The sequence below is a fragment of the Tympanuchus pallidicinctus genome, unplaced genomic scaffold, assembly GCF_026119805.1.
Source record: "Tympanuchus pallidicinctus isolate F22 unplaced genomic scaffold, pur_lepc_1.0 scaffold24, whole genome shotgun sequence".
Taxonomy (NCBI): domain Eukaryota; kingdom Metazoa; phylum Chordata; class Aves; order Galliformes; family Phasianidae; genus Tympanuchus; species Tympanuchus pallidicinctus.
Window position 1 is genome coordinate 1,210,306 of NW_026294741.1, and position 24,501 is coordinate 1,234,806.

At 50.5% G+C, this 24,501-nt stretch overlaps 1 protein-coding gene and 1 long non-coding RNA gene across 20 annotated transcripts in view; one reads left to right on the forward strand and one right to left on the reverse strand.

Moving 5' to 3' along the window:
* MSI2 (musashi RNA binding protein 2) overlaps positions 1–6,547 on the forward strand; it is a 184,636-nt gene extending 178,089 nt beyond the window's left edge. For 7 of the 18 annotated variants that reach the window (XM_052689148.1, XM_052689139.1, XM_052689141.1 and 4 more), the window contains 3 exons: positions 1,652–1,860; positions 3,566–3,643; positions 5,301–6,547. In XM_052689148.1, the coding sequence (XP_052545108.1) occupies positions 1,652–1,860; positions 3,566–3,607 (251 nt within the window). In that variant the 3' untranslated portion in view covers positions 3,608–3,643; positions 5,301–6,547. Of the gene's footprint in view, positions 1–1,651; positions 1,861–3,565; positions 3,644–5,300 lie in introns of those variants that run through there. The other 11 variants (XM_052689146.1, XM_052689150.1, XM_052689145.1 and 8 more) reach the window with 5 other exon arrangements.
* LOC128083657 (uncharacterized) lies at positions 5,702–24,246 on the reverse strand. 2 transcript variants are annotated; one of them, XR_008208140.1, is made up of 2 exons: positions 23,620–24,246; positions 5,702–5,921 (listed from the first exon to the last, which is right to left on the reverse strand). It is a non-coding gene; the product is annotated as an uncharacterized LOC128083657 (long non-coding RNA). The 2 variants fall into 2 exon arrangements; XR_008208139.1 differs by lacking the exon at positions 23,620–24,246 and adding an exon at positions 22,756–23,137.
* Between the last annotated feature and the right edge of the window lie 255 nt (positions 24,247–24,501).

The following is a 24,501-nucleotide window of genomic DNA, read 5'->3' on the forward strand; positions in this document are numbered from 1 at the left end:
GCCAACGGTTGCCGTGTTTTTGACTGGTTAATCCTTTGGGTTGAGGAACGCGTGCCGTCAGCGTGGTGGGGACGGTCATGGAGCCACAGCAGCACGGCGCGTTGCCCCAGATTCTCACTGCTGTGTGCTGCTGCAGTTTGCAGTCAGCCTGCAGCCCGGTTTGCCTCTCGGGAGCCTTGCTGTGGGTCGCTCCTGCGGGGCAGGCGGCACTTGCCCTGCAGTGCTGTTTGTCCCCTATAGACCCTGCTGTGTTGACCTGCAGGCTGGTGGCTGGGCTTACTGCAGGCTGTCTGGAAGCTCTTCAGGTGCACGGCGGAGGTAGGCAGGGAGCTGTAGTTGGAGGAGGAGGCTGAGGGAGTCGTGGTGCAGGCTGAGCACAGAGGTGATGTGAGTTGCCAGCGGTGCCCGTTGCACGGCTCCAGGGAGGTTGTGGTGATGCTGTGGTCGTTGTGGCAGATCAGAGCCTGCATTCAGGACATCCTTAAGGGCCATTTTGGTGTCCAGGGCTGAGCTGCAAGAGTGTGGTCGGTCAGGCTGCGGTGCCAGGTCAGCAGCAGCATGTCGGCAGTGCTCCGTTGGCAGTGCTGTGTCAGCAGGGCCGTGTTGGCAGGTCGTGTTGCAGGACTCTCCCGCTTCCAGCGCCATCCCCATCCGCTCTCCCTGCCGCTGACTTTTCTTTCACATTAAATCCTCTTACTCATAAACTTCACATCCAAGAACAACAGTGAGGAATGGCAGAAGCCTGATCATCTAACATGCTTTAATATCTAAATCTGTTCTTCAGTATCATTCTTGTTTACATTGTTTTTCTGTCTCAAAAAAAAAAAAAAAAAAAAAAAAGTGAAGGGAGGAAAAAAATAAAATTTACTTCCACATTAGGAGGTGAGTTGCCATACACCCTCTGGAATTCTTTTTTTGCTTTGAATCTTTATTTATTTGTTTAATTTTGGTTGATGTCCCCCCAGCGTGGTTTTGGAGATGAAGGTAAGTCTTCAATCTCCAAATCTAAAGAAAGGCAAATTAAATAAAACAATACTCTCCTTGGTCATACCTAAAAAATAAACCCAAACCGTTCCATTCCATACCATTAAAAAAACAAATTAACTATTGAGCTGTTTCTACAGCTTATCAATTTAAAAGGGCAGGTTTTTTTCCAAAGTATCAAATGGATCCAAAATGATTTTACTAGATGCGATTGAAGTTACTTGCTGTCAACATTTTAATATCAATATTACCACAATGTGTAGTCTCAAACTAGTTCCTTTGTAGTTTGCATGGGATGTGAATGCTGTCTCGGCGTGCCCAGACCTAGAGAACTTGTTACTACTGCATGAGCATCAAGTCAGATGTTGAAAAATATCTATTATATTTTGTGATAATTTGGTAAAAATGAGCACCTACAGTCTCTGGTTGCAGTAGTGTGTTGAATGATCGTTCTTTTTTTTTTTATATATATTCATATATATATTTTGGAGCTCTAAGCTTCGTAGTAGTACGGGCTGACTATTATTCAGTACTTGCTCTCCTATCGCATGGCCTTGGTTAAGTGTTAGAAGTTGGGCCTAGGCTGTTTATTCTGGTGTTTGGCTTTGTGATAACGGTGCATGCCCGGCGTCTGGCCTCATACCCAGCTTTATTCTCTGCACACCAGTCTTGAATAGCTACAGTGCTCAACCGAATTTTGGCGCACCCGCTTCCCCGGCAGGCTCCAACCCAGCCCGGCCCGGAGGCTTCCCTGGGGCCAACAGCCCTGGGCCCGTCGCAGACCTGTACGGCACGGCCAGCCAGGACTCCGGCGTCGGCAACTACATAAGTGCTGCCAGCCCACAGCCGGGCTCCGGCTTCAGCCACGGGATCGCCGTGAGTACCGCGTGCCGGGAGGGGACGCGAGGGGGTTTGGTGTCTTTTTCGATGACGGAACGACGGGCTGCTTTGTGCACGGCTCCTGTAGCCTCCAGCGCTGGGCACAACCCTCTGCAGGCGCTGAGGTTTCCCGCAGCCCTGCACTCTGCTGTCCCAGAGCCGCTGGAGTTGCAGTGCAGACTGGAAACAGTTGTCTGAGCCTTAGCTGCACCAATGTGGCGTGTTTTGAACAGCCCTATTTAACAGATACAAGCTTCTGCTTGTCTAGATGGGCTTCCCATCAGTGGAACGGCCCGTTGAGGCCGGTGTGCTGCTTGCAGGCAGTGTGCCTGGCCTCTCCTCACACCCAGAGGAGGAGAAGGGTTCCCGGGACACCAGGCCTGCCCGTGTCCCAGCAGTGGCACAGAGCCATGGGGGCTTGGAGCTTCCAGCCCCTGCCCTGCCGGCGTCGGTGTGTAGCAGAGGATGTGGGCATGGGAGGTGGGCGCCGCCTCGTCGGGGCACCTTGAGGCAGCTTAGGGGGTTGCTAACGGTCCTTAAAACGTGCAGGTCACAACTAAGTCACTGCTGTTGTGTTGTCAAGTCATTGGAAACGTATTTCTGTCATGCTGCATGGTTCTGCAGGCTCACTAATTACGGGCGATGGAAATTTGCTTAACAAAGCTGCATGCTGTTTTTCAGATTGCACTGTTTTACCTGTGTGTGTTAGCATGAATGTGGTTAAACCGCTTTAGTGACTGTCAGTCTCCAAAACAGAAAACCAGCAACCTACACTGTTTTCCCTTTTTCCATAAAATGCTGAGAAATCTTTTCCTCTCATAAAATAAACATGTCAAAGTACAGAGATCTCCCCTGAGGTTTTCCAAACTAAAATGACAGTTCTGTTCTTTGACCACACGGGATGAGCTGGGGGAGCTGGAGCACAGAGCAGACAAAGTTCCTGCAGTGGTGCTGTTTGTACTGCATGAACAGCCGGCACCCAAAGAGCCACAGCAGCCGCTGCCTCTACAAGGGCCCTCATGCTCTGCAGTCCGCTCTGGTCCTGCTGTGCACGTGGCCACACAGAGGACGTGGCAGCTTCTTTGGATGAATTTGAGTACAGAACACAGAGTATGATTATTCTGCTGAGAGAAGGCTACACCAATTCAGACTTACCCCTTCTGAGGCCCCCTTTCCAGTTTCCACCTGAAGACTTGCTTGTTTTGGAAAATTTGGGTGGTTTAACCTCGGTGACATCCCAGTCTTTCAAGCAGTGAGATGCACGATAAAGGCCATGCTGTCGTGATCTGTCTGCACTGAGACTTCTTCAAAGGCCAATTAGGATTGGATTTTGAGATTGGCAGCCTCTTAGTTAAGGGGATGCCCTTCATACTGGGTGTACTCCAGTAACTGCAAAGGCTCAGGAGCCCTTTTTACCTATATCTTTATTTAACACACTCCATTTACTAACCTGGTTTAGAAACAAAAAAGGGAAAACCCAGAGTTTATTTTTGCATCTGAGGGAACAAGAAGGTCTTGGAAAGGACCCTGTAGAGTTCAGCACAGAGTCATTAATGACCAGCACAGCTTTTGGAAATATATATTCCATATTCATGCTGACAACACAGTCTTTCAAGTCCTTTGATAATTTCTTGCCAAAAATTAATAATCATCTGTTCCCATGTATAGAACACTGATGAACTTAACAATTGTACAATTTTAGGGACCTTTGATTGCAACGGCTTTTACAAATGGATACCATTGAAACGTTACACATGGTTGGTTGCCATCTCACTTGGAGGTATTACAGTATATACCATTTGTACTTCGTGCTAAACTGCCATTTCCCTTATATTTACGTTAAGAGAACAATTTTTTGTTAATCTCCATTCTGTCTTTCCTTGGCCTTTAATCATTCTTTTCTGTGATTCATTTTATTTAAATCAATTTCATGGGTTGGAAACTGGAAGGCAGATCAGGAGCTCGGGCCCAGTGCACTTAGCACACTGATTTGGAGACTTCAAAACCCCGCAGAAATAAACAGTGATCCCCAAAGGGAACAGCCAAGTGCCAGCATCGTTGTCGGGGGTAGAGATTGGCTATGAATGCACCCAGCTAAAAACAGATGAGCTCCACTGCTTCATTAGAGAGAAACCATCGTGCTTAATCAAGGGCTGTACCAGATATCACAGCTAGAAGATAACGTTGTAACCACAGAGCAGTTATCAAGATTTTTAAAAAATTAAAGCTAAGCAAATTAAATTAAAGACATTACCTAAGTAATGCGTCCTTGGATCGCTGCCAGTTTCCTACCCTTTGAACTAAGCTCAAGTTAATTAAATGTTTAATTTTTTCGTTATTTTTTGGCCTTTGGCATATCCATCTTAGCAAACAAATATTCTTACACTGAGAGCAGCGTAGATTAGGAAAGTCAGTCAATGGAAACGGAAAGGTGTACGCACTGAGTGCATGGATTCACCGTTAGAGCTCGTGATCCAGGCAGACAGATGCGATGTGACATCTTTCATTTCTTTCTTAGCCTTTAGCCCAGCGCTGCCCTATCTCAGTGTGCAATCAGGGCTGGAGGCAGGCTGGGGATGGGACCTGTGGAACACATTCAGGGGCTTTAAGCTGTGTAAAGATGAACGTATAGGTAGCTACTGGCAAAAAAAAAAAAGGGGTTGCTATTTATTCTTCATCTCCCTATATATACAAGATTATCTGAAAGTCTTTGATGGACGGATTCGGTCCAGCACGCGCTATGTTGTGGGAAAGGAAAGAGGTGCCCATGCGCTCCTGCTTCAATCCCCGTTACTGGCTGCACGTATCCTGTGTGTTCTCAGGCTGATTTGTCAGATCCATCGTGTTCTGTGGGCCGCCAGCCTGAGCACGTGGGAGGTTTGAGCAGAACATCGTAATTCAAACTAATAACGCTGCAGTGAGGGCAGTGCTCATCAGATTAATATATTGTAATCATTTTACACTTACCACAGCACATCAAACTATAACCATCATTTACCGGCCAGTATTAAAACTCAAGCCATTAATGACTTAAAAACAGAGAGTGCTTTTACTGTTGCTCGTTACTAATGAAAATAGATTTCGAGAGGAGGAAATGAGCCTTGCTATTAACTCTTCCGGGGCCACCAGGTCTGAAGATCCCGGGGCGCGCATCCCTTGCGCCGTGCAGCGCTTGGGGCAGTCGGGGTGGCCCAGGGCCGCCTGCAGCCCCCGCTGCTCATCGCCCTGCTGGCTGCACACAGCGTTCAATGCAGGCAGCAGCCGCAGCGCCAGGCGTTGCGCCTCCCCTTAGAACGTAGCCCCGGAGCGCGGCAGAGCGCCCAGGAGGACGTTGTCCCCTTGGGGAAAAGCTGGCCACCTCATGTCCCTGAAGGCGCGGTCTACTTGCACAGCCCCAGCTGACCCTTCCCCTGTCCTGTGTGCTGCTCTCCTCGCAGAGTCTCTCTGGATGTCCGGGCAAAACGGGGCGAAGTTTCTGAGCGGTCCCACGGTGAGGTGACATCGTCAGACTTCAGCACTACATCTTCACCAACAGCAAACGAACTGGAGGTGGCACTCGACGGACTTGGGCTGTTTAAAAAAATCTCTCTCATCATCTCATGAATCTGCTGTACTATAAAAACAACAGCTTTTAAAAGTATGTATATAAAATCCATTTCTTGTTCGTTTTATTTTCTCAAAGGGTTTCCCCCCCTTTTTAAACCTACTCGACCCACATTTTTTGGTAGCGTTTTGACATAGTCTCGTAGCCACGTAGACCTGATTCTTTGTGTATCTCGTAGGAGCCTAACCATAGCCTAGCTGTTTATATTAAGGTTTTCTTTTGTTTCCCTCCCCCCCCCCCCCGTGCCCCCCGGTCTCTGTAGTTGCTGTCATTGCAGGACGTGGGGCTGCGGAGCACGCGGGTCGTCCCCCCTCCTTTTGTTTGTGCCGTCTTCGTTCACCCGGTTCTATTTTCGGCAATAAGGCAGGGACGACAGACTTTTGGGCGTCCTTTTTCTATAAGTGCTTTTTTTTTGTTGAAAGAGGTGATATAAGGTTTTTTGAAATCGTGAATTCTGAAAAAAACAAACAAACAAAAAAAAAAAAAAAAAAAAAAAAAAAAAAAGAAACACAACCAAACACTGTAAATACGATTCCATTACGTACATATAAACTATTAAGAAAGAGAAATACAAACTATTTTTGTGATGGAGTCAGTCTAAGGCAGTTTCTCTATTAAAACCGAAGACGCAGCGCAGGTGTGGCCTCGAGGCCAGCTGCCCGGGTTGGCGCTGCCCCGTCGGCGCTCTGCCCCCGCTCTGCCTGTTGCTCATGCGTGCGCAGCTTCCCCCTGACAGCCTCGTCGTCTTTTTAATTTAAAAACTGCTTTTCCCAAGACTGAAAAAGAAGCTCCGGTTTTCCTATTTATCGCATTTAAGGTTCGAAGCACACAGCTGCTCCGCGTTGCCGCTCCCAGCGCAGGCGGAGCGGCGCAGAGCTCGCATGGGTACCTTTGTTATCCATCACTTTCCGTGTTATTAACAAATTAGGAAAGCGACTTTGGTTTGTCTGGTTTTTTTTTTTTTTTTTTTTTTTGGGAATACCTCAGTGCTACAAGTTTCACCCTAGAAGCAAAGGAAGATTTTAATTTATTGTAGTTGTAAACAGAATTTAAAAAAAAAAAAAGAAAAAAAAAATAAAAGTATAAAACATCATTGCACTGTGACTGGTAGGGGAAAAACTGACAGTTTCCTATTTGCACATGTTTAATATTTGGCTGTTATATATATGGTCCTCTGTTGGGGGAGGAAACTTATGAAGGATATTTTTTAATTTAATTTTTTTAATATTGGTAAATAGGCCTGCAACAGCAACTAGAAGTACAACACGGTAGGTGGCATTAAGAACATACTGTAGTGTGGATATATTTCTTCTTTTTTTAACGTAATATTGACGAGTTTTATTAATATTTTTTTAAATTGTTACGTTTATAAATTTGGTACTTTAGGTACAGCCAGTATAAGACACTGAATGCGACATTTGTTAAAAGAGCTGCTGCACTCCTATTTTTGTAAATTTTACTAACGAGTAGAATAACGTAGCCGTTCAGTAGACAAGGTAGAGAAGGCATCTGCAATGGAAGTGAGGCACCGTACTGCGAACCAGAAGGAGAAAACCTTGGGTTTTTCCTTATTTTTGAGAACAGAATCATGCTTTTTTGTGTAATGTTTTCGGTTGGTTTTCTTTCTTATTTCCGAACAACCAGGTTTAAGCAAGATGCTGGACGCTTTTTAAATATTGAGACTTGATCAAGTGATACATAAATGAAACCATTCTTTAAAAAAAAAAAATGAAAAAAAAAAAAAGCAACAAACCAAATTCCCTGAGGTTCAGTGTACAGTCAGGGGATTTTTTATGGCTATTTTGTCAATGTTGATGATGTACTGTACTACCGGTTGGTTTTCCTCTCCATTCCCTGTCACCTCATAGAATATTCTTTGTTGATCATTGTTGTATGTTAATAGTGTATAAAATGGCTATCTTGTAAGAGTGCTGTCCTGATGCTAGTGTAGTGAATCTTCCCCTCCTCTCTTCCTCTTCTAGTACATATTGGTAGGTGTATCGTAATTAAGGTTAAAAATTTAGATGTAGTTATTCAGATTTAGGACCAGTAAGGATAGAACTTTCTCTTATTTAAGAAAAAAAAAACTTGCTAATAATTTTGGGAAGGTTTTCCTCGTTTGTTTTCTTTTCCTTCCTTTCCTCTTCTATTATTTTTCTTTCTGTTGTTGTTGTTCTTTTCCTTTGCTGATCTGATGCGGTTTCAACTAACCAAAGGTCTCACGATGTTAAAAATGCTGGCAAACTCTTACGGCATTTTGTAGATCCCCACCCTTTGAGAGGGGATGTGCCATACTACCTTAAATGCTAACGCTAGATATGCAAAACTGGATTTTTTTAATTTATTTTTTAAAAGAGGGAGGCACGGTATATTAAAACGATTTTACTAAGAGAAAAAAAAACATATTTTTTTAAGAATGCTCAGAAGAAATTGCTAATCTGTGTGAATATGTTTTAGATGTTTATATACCTTTTGAGAAGTCCCAGTGGCCCATAGCACAAATGTCTTGGAACCCGGTACGTCTCGATGTGGCTCCCCATGCTGAGGGTCCGTTAGTCCCCGCTCACCTCGGAGTCCATTCCCAAGGGGTTTTGTTCCCTCGTTCCCTCACCCGGGGGTTCTGTGCCCTTGCTGGCGCAGCGGCTCAGCACGCCTCGCTTCCAGCGCAGCGCCTGGCGGCCGCCTGCCCCCAGCTCCCACAGAGCAGCCGTGGGCCGGGGCTGAGCGCAGCAGGAGCTGCAGAACCCCAGCAGTTCAGTTCCCCTCCCCACTAAAACATAAGAAGTCGTTTGCGATGGGCTCACTTACAGCGAAGCCTGATCTGTCCCTTTTTTTGTTTCTTACACTCATCGGTGTTCATTCTAAGTTGAATTTGTAGCTTGGACTTTAAGGTAGCATGGCTCTCTTGCTGTATTTTCTTTTCCCATTGTACAGCAGCATTCATTCAGCTGGTGAATGTCACACATCTCGCTAGAGTAGTCAACCATTGGGTAGCTGTTGGTATGACCTGAAAGGTGTTCGCGTTTCTTTTCCCCCTCCCTGCTCCGAATCCTCCGACGCTGTTTCCATCGTGGGTGCGAATGAGGGCTCGTGCTGCACCACCGCCGCGTTCCGCTCTGCCGCTCAGCGCAGCCTAACCCCGAATAAAGCAATAGCGTTTCCTCCATTTCTCTGAAGGCCAGCCATGGTTACGTATGATATTGCATACGAAACTGTTTACACAAACAAACAAAACACTAACTCGTAGCTGTCTTTTACGCTATGGAAATGTCTCTCGGGTGGAATTTTTTGAATTCTGTTTGTTGTTTTTTTTTTAGTGTTTGTTTTGGTTTGTTTTTTAAGCAAAATAGTTCCGACAGAAAACTGAGGGTCGATCAGTGTAAGACGGGATGCATCGAAGACACACCGCGGGCCCGGGGTCTGCGCGTACACTGTAGAGTTTCATACGTACAGAATCGAAGTCGAACCCATTTCTGTGTGTGAACACTACGTGAGGAGATTCTGTAAGCTAAGCAATACTTTAATACTGTAATAAAATTACCAAAAAAATAATAATAAAAAAAATAAGTTTGAGAGAGTAAAGGTGCGCCGCGGTGCAGCTCCGCCGAGCCGGGCGGCTGCAGGCAGCGCTGCGGGGCCCAGCGGGACGCGCCGAGTGCCGCGCAGAGCGAGCGCCGCCGGGCTGTGTGTCACTGCAGCGGGGAGCAAACCTGCGTCGTTCTGTCGTGCGAGGTCCGAACTCCATCAGTGCTAGAGTGCGAGTCGAAGCGTTTCAGGTGGTCATAAATGTACCTAAATATACTATGGCACAGTGGCGAGCCTAGCCCTTCCTTTTATACTTTAGTATGAACTGATGAGAACTTTGGTAGTGACTTTTTTTTTATATATATACATATATATATGTATCTATATATATCAAGCATCTTTCAGGTCTCTGTGTATGGCTTTCTGAAGCCCTGTTGTAAAATACTATGTGGATGGGGGTCTCTCACATCACAGATGTGGAAAGTATAATTTTATATTTGTATTTTCAAATAAATAAGTTTGTGAAAGGTTTCCATCCTCTACTGTGGTCCAGAAATCAATGTGTTTGTCTGACAAAAAAATACAATAAACTGTTTTGAACAGATCTCCTTGTCCCTGTCGTTTGGGGCTGGCAGTGGGGCAGGGAGCGCTCGGACCTGGGCTGGGAGTGAAGGGGGGGAGGGGGCTGCAGTGTGTCGGGGTGGGGGCAGGACGGGGACGGCAGCCACATCACCATCGTTCAGCAAACATCTCTGAACGATGAGTGCAGGGTGGGTGGGTGATGCCCAGAGCTCCGCTCCTTCTACACAACAGGGTCTGTGTCAAAATGTACATTTCTACACCAATGACAAAATAAGATTTTGTGTTCGCCTCCCAGCTATTGAAATCAATTTGCAGCTAAAAGCAGAGTTGTAAAATAAGCAAAATTTTCCCTTCTCTGTCAAATCAGTGTCCCGATAAAGAGAACAAGGGACATAAACATGATTTGCGTCCCTCTACTCCTGGCATAAAGCGTTTATGGCTGAGCCTCAGTGCAGGGTCTGTAAGTCAGTCGTGCTCTGAGCTCTCAGTGCCCCCATCCTCTACTGCCCGGCCACAGGGACCTGGAGCTGGGACTCCCCAAAGATGGGATCCTCGAGTTGAGACCCTGGAGCTGGAACCCCCTGGGGATGGGATCCTGGATTTGGGATCCCCGCCACCGCCGCTCCCTGCAGACTGCGGCTCAGCAGCAGAAGCCAATCCAGCGCTTATTAATTATGAGCTTAAGCACTTCCCTTCATGGCTATTTACAAGGGCCGCCTCGTTATTAATAAGGAATAACACAATGGGGCAGTTTTAAAGCCCATTTGTTCCGCAGGGCATCTGGGCACACGACAGCAGTGCCCCAGGAGGGCTGTGACTGTGCGCCCATGGACAAAGCCCCAGATCCCCCCAGCATCCCACGTTCAGCCGCATTACATAGCATAAGACATGAGCAGTTAATTGCAAGTGTGCCGGGGTTGGACCTGAGCTGGTAAATGGAGGATCCAACATCCAGGAGCCAGAGTGGGAGGGTGGCAGTGGCCATCCCGTGTCCCATTACCACCAGGCACTAATTGCTGTGACATATTGGCTGGCACTCGCCTGGGGAGCGGGTGAGAGAAGCCTGCGTATCGCTCCCGCTCAATAATAATTACTGATTAAAAACGAGTTAAAAAGGCAATGAAGATGGAGACGTGCATTAACCAAGCGACCCCCGCCCCGAGCCAGCTGTGGGGAGATGGCATTACAGAGTCAGCACTTGAGGCATCACACGAAGGGTGGCTCAGATCCCCCCCAGACCTGCTGTGCAGCGGTGCCACAGCTGCCCCAGCTCCCACAGCCCCATCCCTGGGAGCAGAGCAGCACCGGATGGGACTGGAGAACTGCTCTGCTCAGGAGCAGCATGGTGAGGGCTCTGTTTTCCAAAAGGAGTCTGAATAAGTGTTTTTCCTTTCCAGTTACTGCACTTCACTCGCAGCTCCTGACAGCTTTGAAAATGGCTCCAATTGAAATCATCATTTCATATTGATTTTGGGCTTTTTCTTCCCTCCCCTGACAGCAATGCACCGAAGGTGTTTTCGAGTGTTACTGAAATAGAAAGCTGCTCTTCCCCCTGAGCTCCTGGCTCCCTCCCCAGCTGTCCCAGGTGTCCCCACGCACAGGGGGCAGTGCTCAAGGCCTCACACTGTTCCATGGGTCCCAGTCCCATTCCAGTCCTCCTCTCCCAAACGCAGAGGCTCCTGATACACAATGTAAACACCAGCAAGAATAGCAGGCACGAGAAAGCATATATCTGTCTCTGTCTTTTTGTCTTTTGCCTGGGGTGCATTTGAGCCACTAATAGAAACACACAGGACTTGCACAGGGCTTTGCATCATCAAAGCCAGGCAGTGTTTTGTTCCTCCTCTGCCCTTTTTATCCACAGATCCAAAGCACTTGTTTCCATTATCTCAGCACCTTCTATAGGTGGGAAATACTTCTTTTATCACAAAAGAGCAAATCCGGATGGGGCTGTGGCTGCCTTGTTCTGTCCCCTGCAGCCCCACTAACTTGGACCCCCGGCTTGGTTCCAGTAATGCAGGGGCTCTCGGACTCCAGCACTGCCAGTAGTGACGATGGTGACACGGCAAGTGCACCCTCTCCTCCTTCTGCCACATCCACCTGTGCACAGCAGCACCGGGAATCTCGAGCAGAGGAAGGTCAGCAGCACAGCGCCCATCTCTGCCCCTCCACACATCCCTCTGTGCGCCGCAGTTTGCATCACTCACAATAAAACGCGGTCCCAGATGCTGCCCTTGGGGAGCGCAGAGATGAAGGCATTCCGCTGGGAGCCAGCACTAACAATGCTGAGCCATTAGCAATCAGCATATCGGCACGGCATTGCGGCCGCTTCATAGAAAATCAAGAGGCAAAATAATTGAGTCAATAGCGATACGCAAGGATTGCTCCTTCAGCCCCATTCTTCTGCTAACAATTCTTCAGCAGGGCTGAACATTCAAAAGCTCAGGGAATCAAAAAAGAATTGATTTCATTCAGAGCTGCAGCCCGGGCTGTATTTAACACATCATTTCTGCTTGCTCTACATAGAACAGAAGGGCTGCCTTATGGCAGCGAGGCACCAAGGGCAGGGCTGGGTCCCAGAGCAGCGCCCATCGCACTCAGGGTCTGCTCCACCACTCCATGCACTGGGATGGAGAACAGCAGCTAAGGGTGACGCACTGCCAGACCACCTCCAAGGAAGGCAGGGTAAGAAAAGGAACGCTCAGCCCATCCCAGCGAAGCGCAGCCCTCCATCCAGCACACAGCACCCATCGCCCCCCGGAGTGCCAGCACCCTTAAGGCCGTTGTGCTCCTAACGAGGGCCGTATGCTCCCTGCTGACACAGCGGGGACATTCAGACCCAACACCAGGCAGCTGATGGGATGTGTTGACGAGCAAGTCATGTTGCTATAATGAGAAGTGTTTATTTGAATAATAAGGTCAGGAGTTAAGTAGTTGGTATTCCACTCGTATGAAGCAGTTTGCACAGTGTCACTAATAATTAAAGGGGTTTTTGGACTAATCTAGTTGCTCTTCCTCAATGTACTCTACTCTGTTCAAGAAACTCATCAAAGCAGCAGAGTGATCTTCGAGGTTATTAATCTCCTTTGCTCCACAGCTGGAGCAAATTTATTTGCTTGAATTAGCATGAAATAAACTTATAATAAAGCTGCCATATCCCTCACTTTAGAGATACAGTTTGTGTAATGAGTAGTTAAATCTAGGTAATGTAGCAATAGCCTTTAGGTTCAAAGATTAGGGGGGAGAAAAACCAAAACCCACAGCGCTGTTACCTCTGGGTGATGGGACATGGGCAGCGGGAGGTGGCACGTGGACAACTGGCAGCGCACAAGGGCTGGCTCCTGCAGGGAGCGCGAGGCCAAGGGCTGTGCATAGAGCTGGGCTCAGCACAGGGTGCCTAAGTGAGGGGAATTAATTTGCTTCAACTCACCAAGCCTTTACCGTTTGCAGCTTCTCTCCAACAATAAATCCTTGCCTCTTCTCTCTGCCTAACACTTGCTGCACATCTCCCAGCAGCCCCGAGTGCCCCTTACAGACCGACGTGGGGTGAGTTCAGTGGCTGGGGGGGCTCACCCCCCGCCCTCCCTCCTCACAGCCCATTATTCACAGAGAGGGAGCAGTAAATAATTTTTCTCTCTCCATTTCAGCTCTTTTCTGTTGCTTCTGGAGCTGCTCGGTGCTGGAGAAGGGCCTGGGCATTAGCCAGAGGTGTCAGAGGTGTTAGACAAGGTATTAAGGAGGTGTCAATGGTGAAATAGCTGGGATTACAGTAAAGTCTAAATAAGGTGTAAAATAAAACCAGAGGTGATAAAGTCATTGATAAGAAAAGCTGGAGAAAAATAGGAGTGCAATTATTTTTCATCCCAGTTGTTCACTCTCGCAGTGCATTATCCGCGGCTTTGCAAAGCCTTAAGTGAGATCAGTTCTGGCTGCAGCTCAGCGCCCGCCGAGCGGCCGGCACAGCCTGCTGAGCACCGCGGGGCCGGGGCTGCAGCTGCCCCCCCCCAGGGACAGCTGTCCACAGCCGAACAACGCAGGGCTCCCGCTTTCAGGGGCGTGTGGCAGAAGCCCCCTCAGTGCCACGCACCTCACGCAGGACCTGAGCTGACCCCCGAGCCCGGCCAAGGACCTGCACCCAGCAGCAATGTTGGCTCCACACGACGAACCCTGCCGTGCAATGCAAATTAGCGCAGAAAGGGGAAAGATGTCTTAAGAAGCAACACACTGAGCAACTAAAATTATGCAGTTACTGCTTGCAAAGTGCAATTATATCATTTCCATGCCAGCTCAGGAACCTGCCACCGTCCCTCACTGCCACGTGCAGCACTGCTGTACCCAGCATCCTACAGTCATTAAAGACGACCACTACGATCAGTGAGTCCAACCACTGACCCATCACCATCATGCCAAGACCCAGCTGGCATCGGGGGCCTGGAAACCTTTGGGTTTACGGGCACGAGATTTATTCCCGGAGAACTCCAGAGGAATAGTTTAGACAAGGACAGGAAAAAACAAAGAAAGATAATCCGCAAATCTTTTGCTGCCATGAAGCGTTATCAACTGATTGGGTTTCATCACCTCTCGCTTTGCTGCTGCTCCAGGTGATTGCCCTGGATTTGCATTTCCCTCAGACCAGCACTGTGTGCCCACACACTGCAGCAGTGCCCCAGGGGTGGGGATCTGCATGGCCAGGGGCACAGCGTGAGGCCATGCCAGGAAGGGGTAAGTGGAGAACAGGAAAGAGCAGTCAGGGATTGGAATTACCCAATTGGAATTGGAATGAAGGGGTCCCATCCCCCGAGGTGTTCCAGATCTGTGGGGATGTGGCACTGAGGGATGGGTTGGGGACCTTGGAAGTCTTTTGCAACCTGAACAATTCCGCAGTTCTCTAAAGCAGCACCGAGCTCTCAGGCAGGCGATAGCAGTGAGGGTGCAGGCAGCAGATGGACACAGCCTGTGTGAGCACCAGGTCTGTGAGCCTGGTGGCCATTCCCTGCTTCTAACGTTCATTAATAACACCGTCACTGAAATTATTTCCACCACTGCAGCTTTGCAGAGCACACCACGTCCTACTTCTGTTCTGTTTCAGGCATATGGAGTAAGCAGTGAACTGAGTGAGATTAAGAAGGCACAGAGAGGCACGGCCTGGCACTGGTTAGGGCATGGAGCTGCAGCGTGCTTCAAGCACGTGGCCCTGGCACTGCTGGGCCCTCACCACAGCAGCCACAGTTTCAAGTGTCACACCTTGACTTCATTTTAGTAAATATAAAAACATTCGTATGTATGAACAGCTCTGCCAGTACCATACATTGTGCTTCTCCTCCATATAGGAAACAAGCTGCTTTCAAGCTTTTTAATTACACAAATTTGAGCAAAGCCTTCGCAGAACAACCAGATAAGGGGAGGTGAAGTGGTTTCTCCCCATAACACAGTGTTGAGAGTTTCCTTCCCCCCTCAAGGTTGAGTTATGAACACACCGCTCCTGTTTGCATTTCAGAGCACTGAATTGGTACAACCATAAGTACCACACTACAGCAATAACCAGCTTCCCCCTGACTGCCCTGACACAAAGGCAACCATGCTCCCCACCCAGCACTGCCTGCACCGCACTCCTCATCCCCACCAAGGAAGGAGAGCAGCAGCAGCAAGGACAGACCTTGTTCCCGTGATTAATTAAGGCCGACTCCAGACCTGAGGCGCAGCACCAATACCTGCCTTGTTTCCAGAGGTGTCACAGCTGCAGAAGCACCACAGCCCTGTGACTTTCTGCGGTGTCATTTGTCACCGCCTGACACTGACAAAGTGCCGCAGCTGCACGGCTGCTGCCCGGCCATCCCGCTGCACCGACACACCGCGCTGCTGCCCTACTTTCCTCCTGCAGCTCCCACTCCCTCCTGCTGCTGCACAAAACACACAGCACACACCTGCAGCACCCGAGGGCTCACTCAGCTCCCATGTGCTGCCTCGGTGACCCAGAGAGACACAGGCAGCGGCCACCAATGCTGGAGGGGGTTTGTTTGCCCGAGGGAAGTGATGGGGAAGGAATGGCAGCCATTTTTGTATAGAGATGCTTTTTCTCCTTACGGTGACACTTTAACGAGAGCTTAATGAACAGTGCTTTCTTGCCTTTGCGGGGTACAGACAGGCCGGATAGAGTTAGCACTCATTATCATCCCATCACCAACGCAGCCGGGCAATTCCCCAGCCATATGGTCAGTGCAATGCACTTCTAAAAGCAGCGACATCTACACGGGCTTCACTGCCACCAGCCACAGCATTTGGGCATCCTGCAGCTACAGGAAACAGCCCACCACAGAGATCTGGGTGCAGAGGAGCAGGACCTGGGCTGGTGCCACAACCACGACACGTTGGTTCCCCACGGCCCAATCTGACACTAACAAAGGAGTGAAGGTGATGGTAAATGGGGCTCCCAGCCAGGCATGCCCCATGTGAGCTCATCTCCAAGCACCCACAGCACCATGGCAGCAGGAAAACTCAGCGCAGAGCCAGGGCTCAGCATCCCCCAGCCTGGTCCCCAGAGCCCGAGCCGTGCTCTACAGCAAGCACATCGCTCCTTCCCTGATCCTGAGCTCCGGCTGCGATTCAATAGGACACAGCAGGAGGGTCTGTGCTCCTTCTACAGCAGCCGACCTGTGTCAGCATTTTATTCTGCAGCTCTGTAGGTTTTTTAGCTTTTAAAAAAAAAAATCAGAGGAGTTTTCAAAGCTTTAATGGCTTTGAAAACAACATAGAAAGCTCTCTTTACTGCAGGAGAGGTGAATGATCTCCCTCTGCTACAGAACTAAGCCGGACATCATAATAAATAATCATAATAAGATGTAAAGTATCACCTGGAGTCACACAGCACAGAGAGCAGGTAGGAGTTGCAGTGCGTTACTCAGAGCAGCTGCTGGGGTGAGATTTCCAAAGTGAAGGCAGTCAGTTAAGAAATGGAAAGCAGAAGCCAGCAATTAAAATATTACTTAAACAGAAGCTGATCACATCTCGTCTGGTCTGGGAGGGCTCAGTGCTCCAGCTCCCAGCTGTGGCACTATGGGGTGGGGACCCCAGCACCCACTGAAGTCCCCAGGTGGGTTTATCAATAGCTGGGTGTCCCCAGAACCAGGAGAGCCCTTGCTGGGAGACCCCCTCGCTCCCAGCCCAGCTGCCTCCAGGCAGTGCCAAGCTCAACCCACAGCAGAAGAGCAGCAAAGCACTCGTTAAGAAACCACATTAATATCCTTAATGACAGTTCCCAGCTCTCAGCAACACAGCAACCTCAGCAACATTTCCACAGACAGGTTTCATCCCTGGGCATTTGCAAGCACCAACGACGGGTGGGCAGCAGGTCTGGGAACAGATGCCACAGGGTCACCCCTGAGCTGGCACAGAGCAAAAATCACTGCCGTTCCGCAGCCCCAAGCTGGTCACTCTGGGGCAGCACAGCACAACGGGCGCATCAGCAATAAAACCCATCCGCCATCACCCTCAGGAGCAGCACTGCTGGACCACAGGGCTGGGACACAGCCAACACCTGCTGCTCCCATCCATGCATCCATCCGAGCCCCCCAGGCCCCCCCATCTCAGGCAGATCACAGCACAACGGCTGTTGTGGAGCGGGGATTTCCTTTGTGTGTTTATCCCCCCGTCTCCGAGATGAGCTGCTTCTTGTCTTGTCAAACCACATCCTTTTCTTTAAAGGATCGGCTTTAAGAATCCAATTTGTCAAGCTGGACAATCGTTTGAGAATCCATAAAAAGCCTCGGTGACTTTATCAAAAAAAATAAATCAGAAGGTTTTAAATGGTAACTGAAAGAGATTTGAAAATGGGTTGAGTGGCCTACATCAATTAATCTTCAGAGAGCTGGGGCTTTGTGAAGATGAAGTGGCACAGAAGTGTCAAAGGCCAGTTACCAGGCTTTAGCAGATGGAAGGTGTCGATATTCCTCCTTCTCACTCTTCTCCTTTCCCCGTCTTGCACAATGCAGGCGGAGAAGGAGAAGCCCTGCAATGAGCAGAGCAGGGCTGCACCCAGACAGACAGCTGCAGTGGAACCACAGAAGGACAGGGGTCACAGAACACCACCAAGTGTGTAAATGAGCTGCCTGAACAGACGCAGTCACCTGAAATGGCAGCAGACGGCTCCGATGCCGAATGGAGGGCAGCAGCCTGTGCTGCTCCTCACTGCCCAGCAAAAGCAGGACTGGGCACAGAGACATTGAGAGCTGAACAGGGCAGAGGGGAACTGGGAGCGTGGGGTACGTAGATGGAAGCTATGGGCTGGAGAGTTCAGCAGGAAGAGACTTTGGGAGCAACGGAGCAGAGGTGCTGCAGCCCAGCAACCCCAAGAGCAGTGAGAGGCGCTCCAGATGGCTTTTTGTTTTAGTGCAATGAGAAATGCAAGCTGACAGGCAAGCTGGGGCTGGGTAATAAGAATAACACCCATGATTTCCTTACAAAAACGAAAGCAGCCCATCAGCTCAAAGGTACCCCTGTTGGCTGCAAAGAACAGAGACTTTCTGTTAGTTACAGCAGCAGTGAGAGCGTCCCTGATCTTTGAAATGGCATTTTGTTGCAGAAGTACAATATAAGGACGTTGGACTCACTTCCCAGTCTGGGGAAATAGATCTGACTTGGAAACAGGCCAAGAGCGCCGCAAATTGGGGCTCTGAAGTGAAGGTGATAACTTTGCCAATTAAATATGGATGTGATTTTTTTTCCTCTCCTTCCCCTGAATACTTTTGCACAGTCATTAGGTGATGATATAAAGACATAGGCCTCCCGGTGCAGCTTAATTGCTCATATATAGAAAAATGATGAGCTCCGTTGCACTGCACAAGTACTGCCTGGATACTCCCCGCCTTATTAATAGGTGATACCAACCCGAGCTTAATTCTTCTGCCCAAGGAAAAACAGAGCCCCTGCACAGCCCCAGCTCAGAGCACACTGCTGCACGTGCCAAACCACTTCACTAACAGCTACAGACGTAAGAGCAGGCTTACACTTAACTGCACCATTAAAGCCTTTTGCTGAATTGGCACTTGGAGCTCTGCGACCAGGGTGGACTCTCACTGAAGTTTGCTATCATTTCCATATCTGTATAAAATAGAAAAATATAAGGTTCTCCCCCTTCCAAAAAACACCCCCCTCTGCCATCTACAGGGGCTGAGCACAAAGTAGGGGCACAAACAACTGAGATGCAGCGCGATGGGATGCGACTGCCCTGGGTGCCGGGGTCAGAATGAGCAAAATGGGCAAGAACCACCAGGATGAGGGGAAAGTGCTTCTGATGGCTCAGGGAAAAAGCAGCATTAACAATCATTGGAAGGGACAAGGCAATCTCACGGCGTGCAGATTGCTCACGGCAGGGCAGTGGGAAGGGCTTGCATCAGCGTGTGCTCCTGCACCCCGCTCAGCCCCACAGCTGATTTACTTCTCAGCACCACAAACCACAGCTTGCTCTTCCCTCTCGCTCACGGTTTCATTACTCCCTCCAGATAATTCCAGACTTCTCAGCTGTGAGCGCAGCACCTCAGCTCCCAGCCTTTAAATCCTCAGCTCTGCTCTCACCACAGTCCTCTTCACAAATCCCCATTTGTTTCCATGCACAGAAGTTTGTAACCCCAAACATTTGGTGCAGCCATCAGCACCCACAGAGTGCCAACACCGTTTCAGCACCGAACAAAGAAGAAAACCACTCTAAGATGCTTCATTTTGGCAGCCAGGTTCTGAAGGGCATTTCAAAGACACAGGACTCACTCCAGGGGCTGCTGATGTTCAGGAGGATTTCACCACTCATGTCAGCGAGACAGAGCCGGCGTGCAGGGGGCGAGGTGACATTAAGACACTGCTGCTCACTGTGACGCCACTTGGAGCTGCTCCTGACTGTGACTTCAGGGCTCCTTTGATGAGAAAACCAGAGCTGTCTGCAGAGGGGCCACGGGCGACCTCACGACACCAAGAAATTGCAGCAGTACAAGCAGTACGTACATGTTTCAAAGCTGCTCTTTTGTTGGGCCCCACCAGCAGCTGTGGAGGGGTGTCCCGGGAGGCAGCTCAGAGTGTGGGAGCTGAGGGGTTAACCATGACCCTCCCCGGGCGCGCTCCGGCCTCAACCTCTGCACCTTTCTAACCATTTCACCCGCTTGAGATTTCTGTTTCACATTTCAATTTCCTGCAGCACAGTAAATTTATCTCTGCTGCCCAGCCAGGTTCTCTCCAGCTCTTCCCCTTATCTTTTCCCCTGTACGACTGCAAACACCACCGTTATCTTCATGTGATAAACCCAGCCACGATGCACCGCCTGCCGCCGTGCTGTGCCGAGCAGCCCCGTGCCCTCAGACCAGCACAGCACAGAGAGCCAAGCAGACAACGTGGGCTTTGCTCAGGGCATCTCACATCTCATCAGCAAATACTGGCCGTGCTGTAAGAGGCATCACAGCCACCCCCTGGATGCGCTCCACATGTGCTGCCCAGGGGCACTACTGGGGTCCCCCTGGGTGCCAAGGGATGGCAGCAAGGCTCCGGGTGCCACCAGCCCATCCCAGAGCCCGTTCCACAGCACAGGGAGAAGCTCACCCCCTCCCCTCCCCTCAGAGCACAGAAACTCAAATATCCCATCGGCGAGGGGCAGAGCGAGCATCCGGCACTGCCGTGGGAAACTTCATCCCAATAACGCCTTCATCATCCCAGGGAGAAATGGGAAAAAAAAACAACAGCAACGCCCGGCCGAACAGGTAACAAAGTCACCTTGCTGCCATCCCCGAGCGACGGCTGCAGCCCTGCCGTGAGCACGCAGCACCCCCTGGTGCCACCGCCGGCAGTGCGGGGGGCCGCGGGGACAGGGATGGACGAGGAGGCAGCGAGGCGGCTGCTGGCTTGTGAAGTCGTGCAGGGTTCGATGAAGTTCTCAGCCCGTTTCCCTTCCGCAGCAGCGGCACCCGCTCACTGCTCAGATCCGTTCCGCCTCCTCCAGCGACCCCAGGCCCCAGCTGCCCACCGCGCGGGCTGACAGCCCGACCTTCAAAGCAAATTGCTTTGCAAATGCCAGTCCGCTTAGCTTTACAACATCCGTCTCCAGTGAATTGTGCCTTGGTTTATAGATGGGGAAATCGAGGCAGGGAAAAACAAAGGGCTCAGTGGCCGCAGCAGACCAGGAACTCGGCGCTCTACCTGTGCCTTAACTACAAAGTCACCTCTCCTCATTAGCAGCTAATTAGAACCGCGGGAGGGGAAGAGACTACAGGCAGGGTGGAGAGAGGAGGAACTGGGAGAAATACAGACATCAAAACAGATCCTGTCTATTTACTCATTCATTGCTGTGTCTTAGGCTTCAAATCCTCTCACGTCTGCATTGGCCTTGTGCAATTTTGGATGCCCTCTCCCAAACCCACACAGCTAAGAGTCCCACACTGTCTCAGGAAGGAGAAAATCTGCAATTTTGGGTTAGTCTTGGGAAATCTTATTATTACTCTGCCCACTAGATTAGAAGAAGCCACTAATTTCCACTGGCCAGCCTGCTATCTCTATGGGAGCCCAGATAAGGTATCTGGAAGTTGCTTATTGAGAGCTGCCCTGCAAGCACCACACTGCATCGGGCAGCAGCGTCTGGGAGGGAGCAGAGCCCCAGGACCATCACAGGACAACACGGGGCTCAGCCAGGCCCCAGCCCCCCCACAGCTCCAGCCCTGCACATGGGACCACTGCAGGAAACAGGGAACGTGTTTTTAAACAAGAAGAGGAAACGGTGCCTTTGTGTCAGACAAGTGGAAGAAATCCAGGACCAGGAGACTGCAGAGCCTTTCCACTTCAGACAGCAGGTGCTCTCCAAGATGTGGTTATGGCAACAAAATAAATGATGGATAATTGCTTTTGTGACAACTTGCCAATTAAATTAGACTCAGCAGAATAACATAATGACAATTTGTTATGCTCTGGTGGGCACTAACACACCAATCATAATTAAATGCTATGACTGAAATAGAATGCTGCTGTACACAGGAATATATAACCCCAATTCCCTCCCAGTGAAACATTATAGGTTCAGACTTGATTTCAATTTCTGGAGGATAATAGCATTAGCGCACATCAGAATGAGCTCGCGGTGTGCACACAGGCAGCAGCACTGAGACAGCAGCAAGGACAGCCCCGGTGGGACCCCATGGACCCCACATCCCCAGCAGCAACGGGCAGCGGATGATCAGCGCCACCCCAGCCCTGCTCCAACATGCAGGGATGGGGCCAAATGTGTGTGCACACAGAGCTGGGAGAAGTGGACACCGAGAGCCTCTGTCCGTTCAGACCAGTCAGATCCCATGCCACAACAAGGCTGCCTTCACCTGGAAGGGTTTCAGCTCAAACTGTCACAACTGGAACTAAACAAGTCTCTAACAGCTTAACTAGAGCTGCATTTCCAGAACATTAACAGCCTTGCTACCTGCCCTCACGAAGCCTGGCACTGGCACGCTCAGGTTCCAGGCCCCTGGCACAGCTGCAAATTGCTCTGGCAGCTCCCAGCACCAGACTTGGCCCTGTTACACCCTTTGCTCCCTTACCCCCAACATGTTGTGGGGACAATCTGACAGCGCATAACCAGGGATGTGCTGACTGCAGAACACTGGGGAGCAGCTGAAGTGCTCATCTGTCAGCCAGGGCACTGTGGGGGGGAAGGCACCACGCACCCACACCACTTCATTTCTCCCCAGCAATTTCTCTGCAGAGCATCAGCGCAGGACACGCTTGCAAGAGGTCACTGCTCCACCAGTGCCCATCTCAGCAGTTCTGCAGAGCAGAGCCCCGACTCGAGGAGCACACAGTGGCAACGAGGCCTCCCCACAGCGCAGCTCAGCTGGGCTCACTGCTAGCACTGCTGCAACGAGCCCACTGCATGGGCAAGCACAGATGCTGCGAGGGAAGCACGAAGCTTTGAAGGAGAACTCCAGACCGCAGGCTGGGACCTGTGCTTCCTCACAGTGCCAGGAGACGCCCTCAGCTTTAGGATCTGACCTTGGGAGACCTTCAGGCTGACTGCCAGAGAGGTACAGAAGGCTCCATCCTCTCCCTCTTGCTTTCAATTGTCTCTCATTTTCGATGCCTCGAGGAGCCCCATAACCAATACTTTGGCATTTACTGTCACTTTAAAAGAGCTCTGCAATCAGAAAGGGGAACTGCTGCACACTCACCGCTCATCTTTCAGGAGGAAAGAGGTCAGCACTCCAGCTCAGGAAAGGTCACACACTGCTCTGTAATGGGGTGTAGGATTGCGAGATGGCAGAAGCTCCGCTCATTAGCGAGCTCTCCGCCACCAGCAGCCAGCTCTGCCCCGCACGCGGCACAACGTGGACGCGCGGTGCCCCACAAAGGCACGGGGCAGCGACGAGGCCACAGCGGCGGGTTTTGTACCGCGTGGAGCGGCGCGGGGCTCCGCCTGCCCTTGCCCTTCATCTGTGCCTCGTGCTCAGATCGCTCCTACGGGAAGCCGACTGCTGGGGGAAAGATTGCGCTCCTTTCCCCGCGTGCCGACCCCGGCACGAAGGCACAGCCGGCAATTCCATCACGGCCCTCCGGCCGCAGCGCGGGGCAGAACCACGGGAACAAACCCGCAGCACCAACACGAGCTCCGGCCCCGGCCCCGCTCCGTCCGGCGGCGCTGCGCGGTCCCCCCCTGGCGGACACGAACGCCCCGCGGGCGGCGGCCCCCAGCGAACCCCCCCGCAAAGCCGCTGACCTTTGGCTAACGGCGGGAAGGCAAACACTTGATAAATAATAAATAGCTCACCCCAGGCTTTTTCTCAGAGCCTTTTAATTAAAATAGCAGTTACTCTCAGGTCACGGCGATAGGAGTTTCAATCCCAGCCCAGCGAACGCATCCATCAATCGCACGGTATCAAAAAACACAACTCTGCTCTTAATCGCACCCTCTCCTAATTGCACCGAGTTCTTCAGCTCCCGCTCCCTATTACCTGCCACAGCCCGGCAGATGGAGGGCCGCAGCCCCCAGCCCCCCCGGACCCCGGCAGCAGTCCTCACCGGACACATCAACTCACCCACACCGGGTTTCTCCAGGTAATCTGCCCCCATTTCAGAGGAGCGGCACGAGGGCTGCGGTGCTTCTCCTCCACCCCCACCCCCGAAGCACAGCTGCACCACCAGGCACAAACTGCTCCGCACCACGGGCACACACAGCTGAGGACATCAGGCAGCAACCAACAGCCCACCCCAGAAGGGCTCCATCTCAAGTGCCCCCACCCAGAGAGCAGCTTCTAACGACTGCTCCGAACAAAGACTAAAGCAGAAAAACATTCCGATTTTGTTAGCATCAGCTCTGCATAGAAACCGGCTCATGGCACACTGCAAGCCACTGCCCTCTTTGGCATTCTATGTTTCTTAGACCTCCACGTGGCAAAGGATAACAGCCAACCCTTCCAAAGATGCAAGACTGAAGCTGGTGATGGCAGAGGACAGAAGAAAAGGTTCCTTCTGGCCACTTGGCACTGTTTTACAGAAGCAGTAACAACCAGGAGACCACCAAGCTGTGAGCAAAGTGAATGAGAAACCTCTCACACCATGGCACTCATCTTCATAGCACCACTTCCCATTTTAAAGAGCTTCCAGGCACAATTCAGGGCACAAGTTAGGAGCATCATCCACAGCAATAAGGCAAAGTTAGAAGTTCAGTGCACTTACCTCAGATTGAAGAGTCCCGAAGCAAAAGACGCTGAGCAGCCACAGAGGAGATGTGGAACCTTCAGCCACCAGTAACCATTTGCCCCACACAAAGAAACTGCACACAGGAAGAGAAATTCCCATCACAGCTGCCAGCACTCTACTAACGAGGGCAGCTGGCCTCAGCCCTCATGGAGGCCAAAGAACACTGAAATTTAAAGAAACCTGCACCCAAATACTTGCTGCTGAAGACTGAAGTGCAC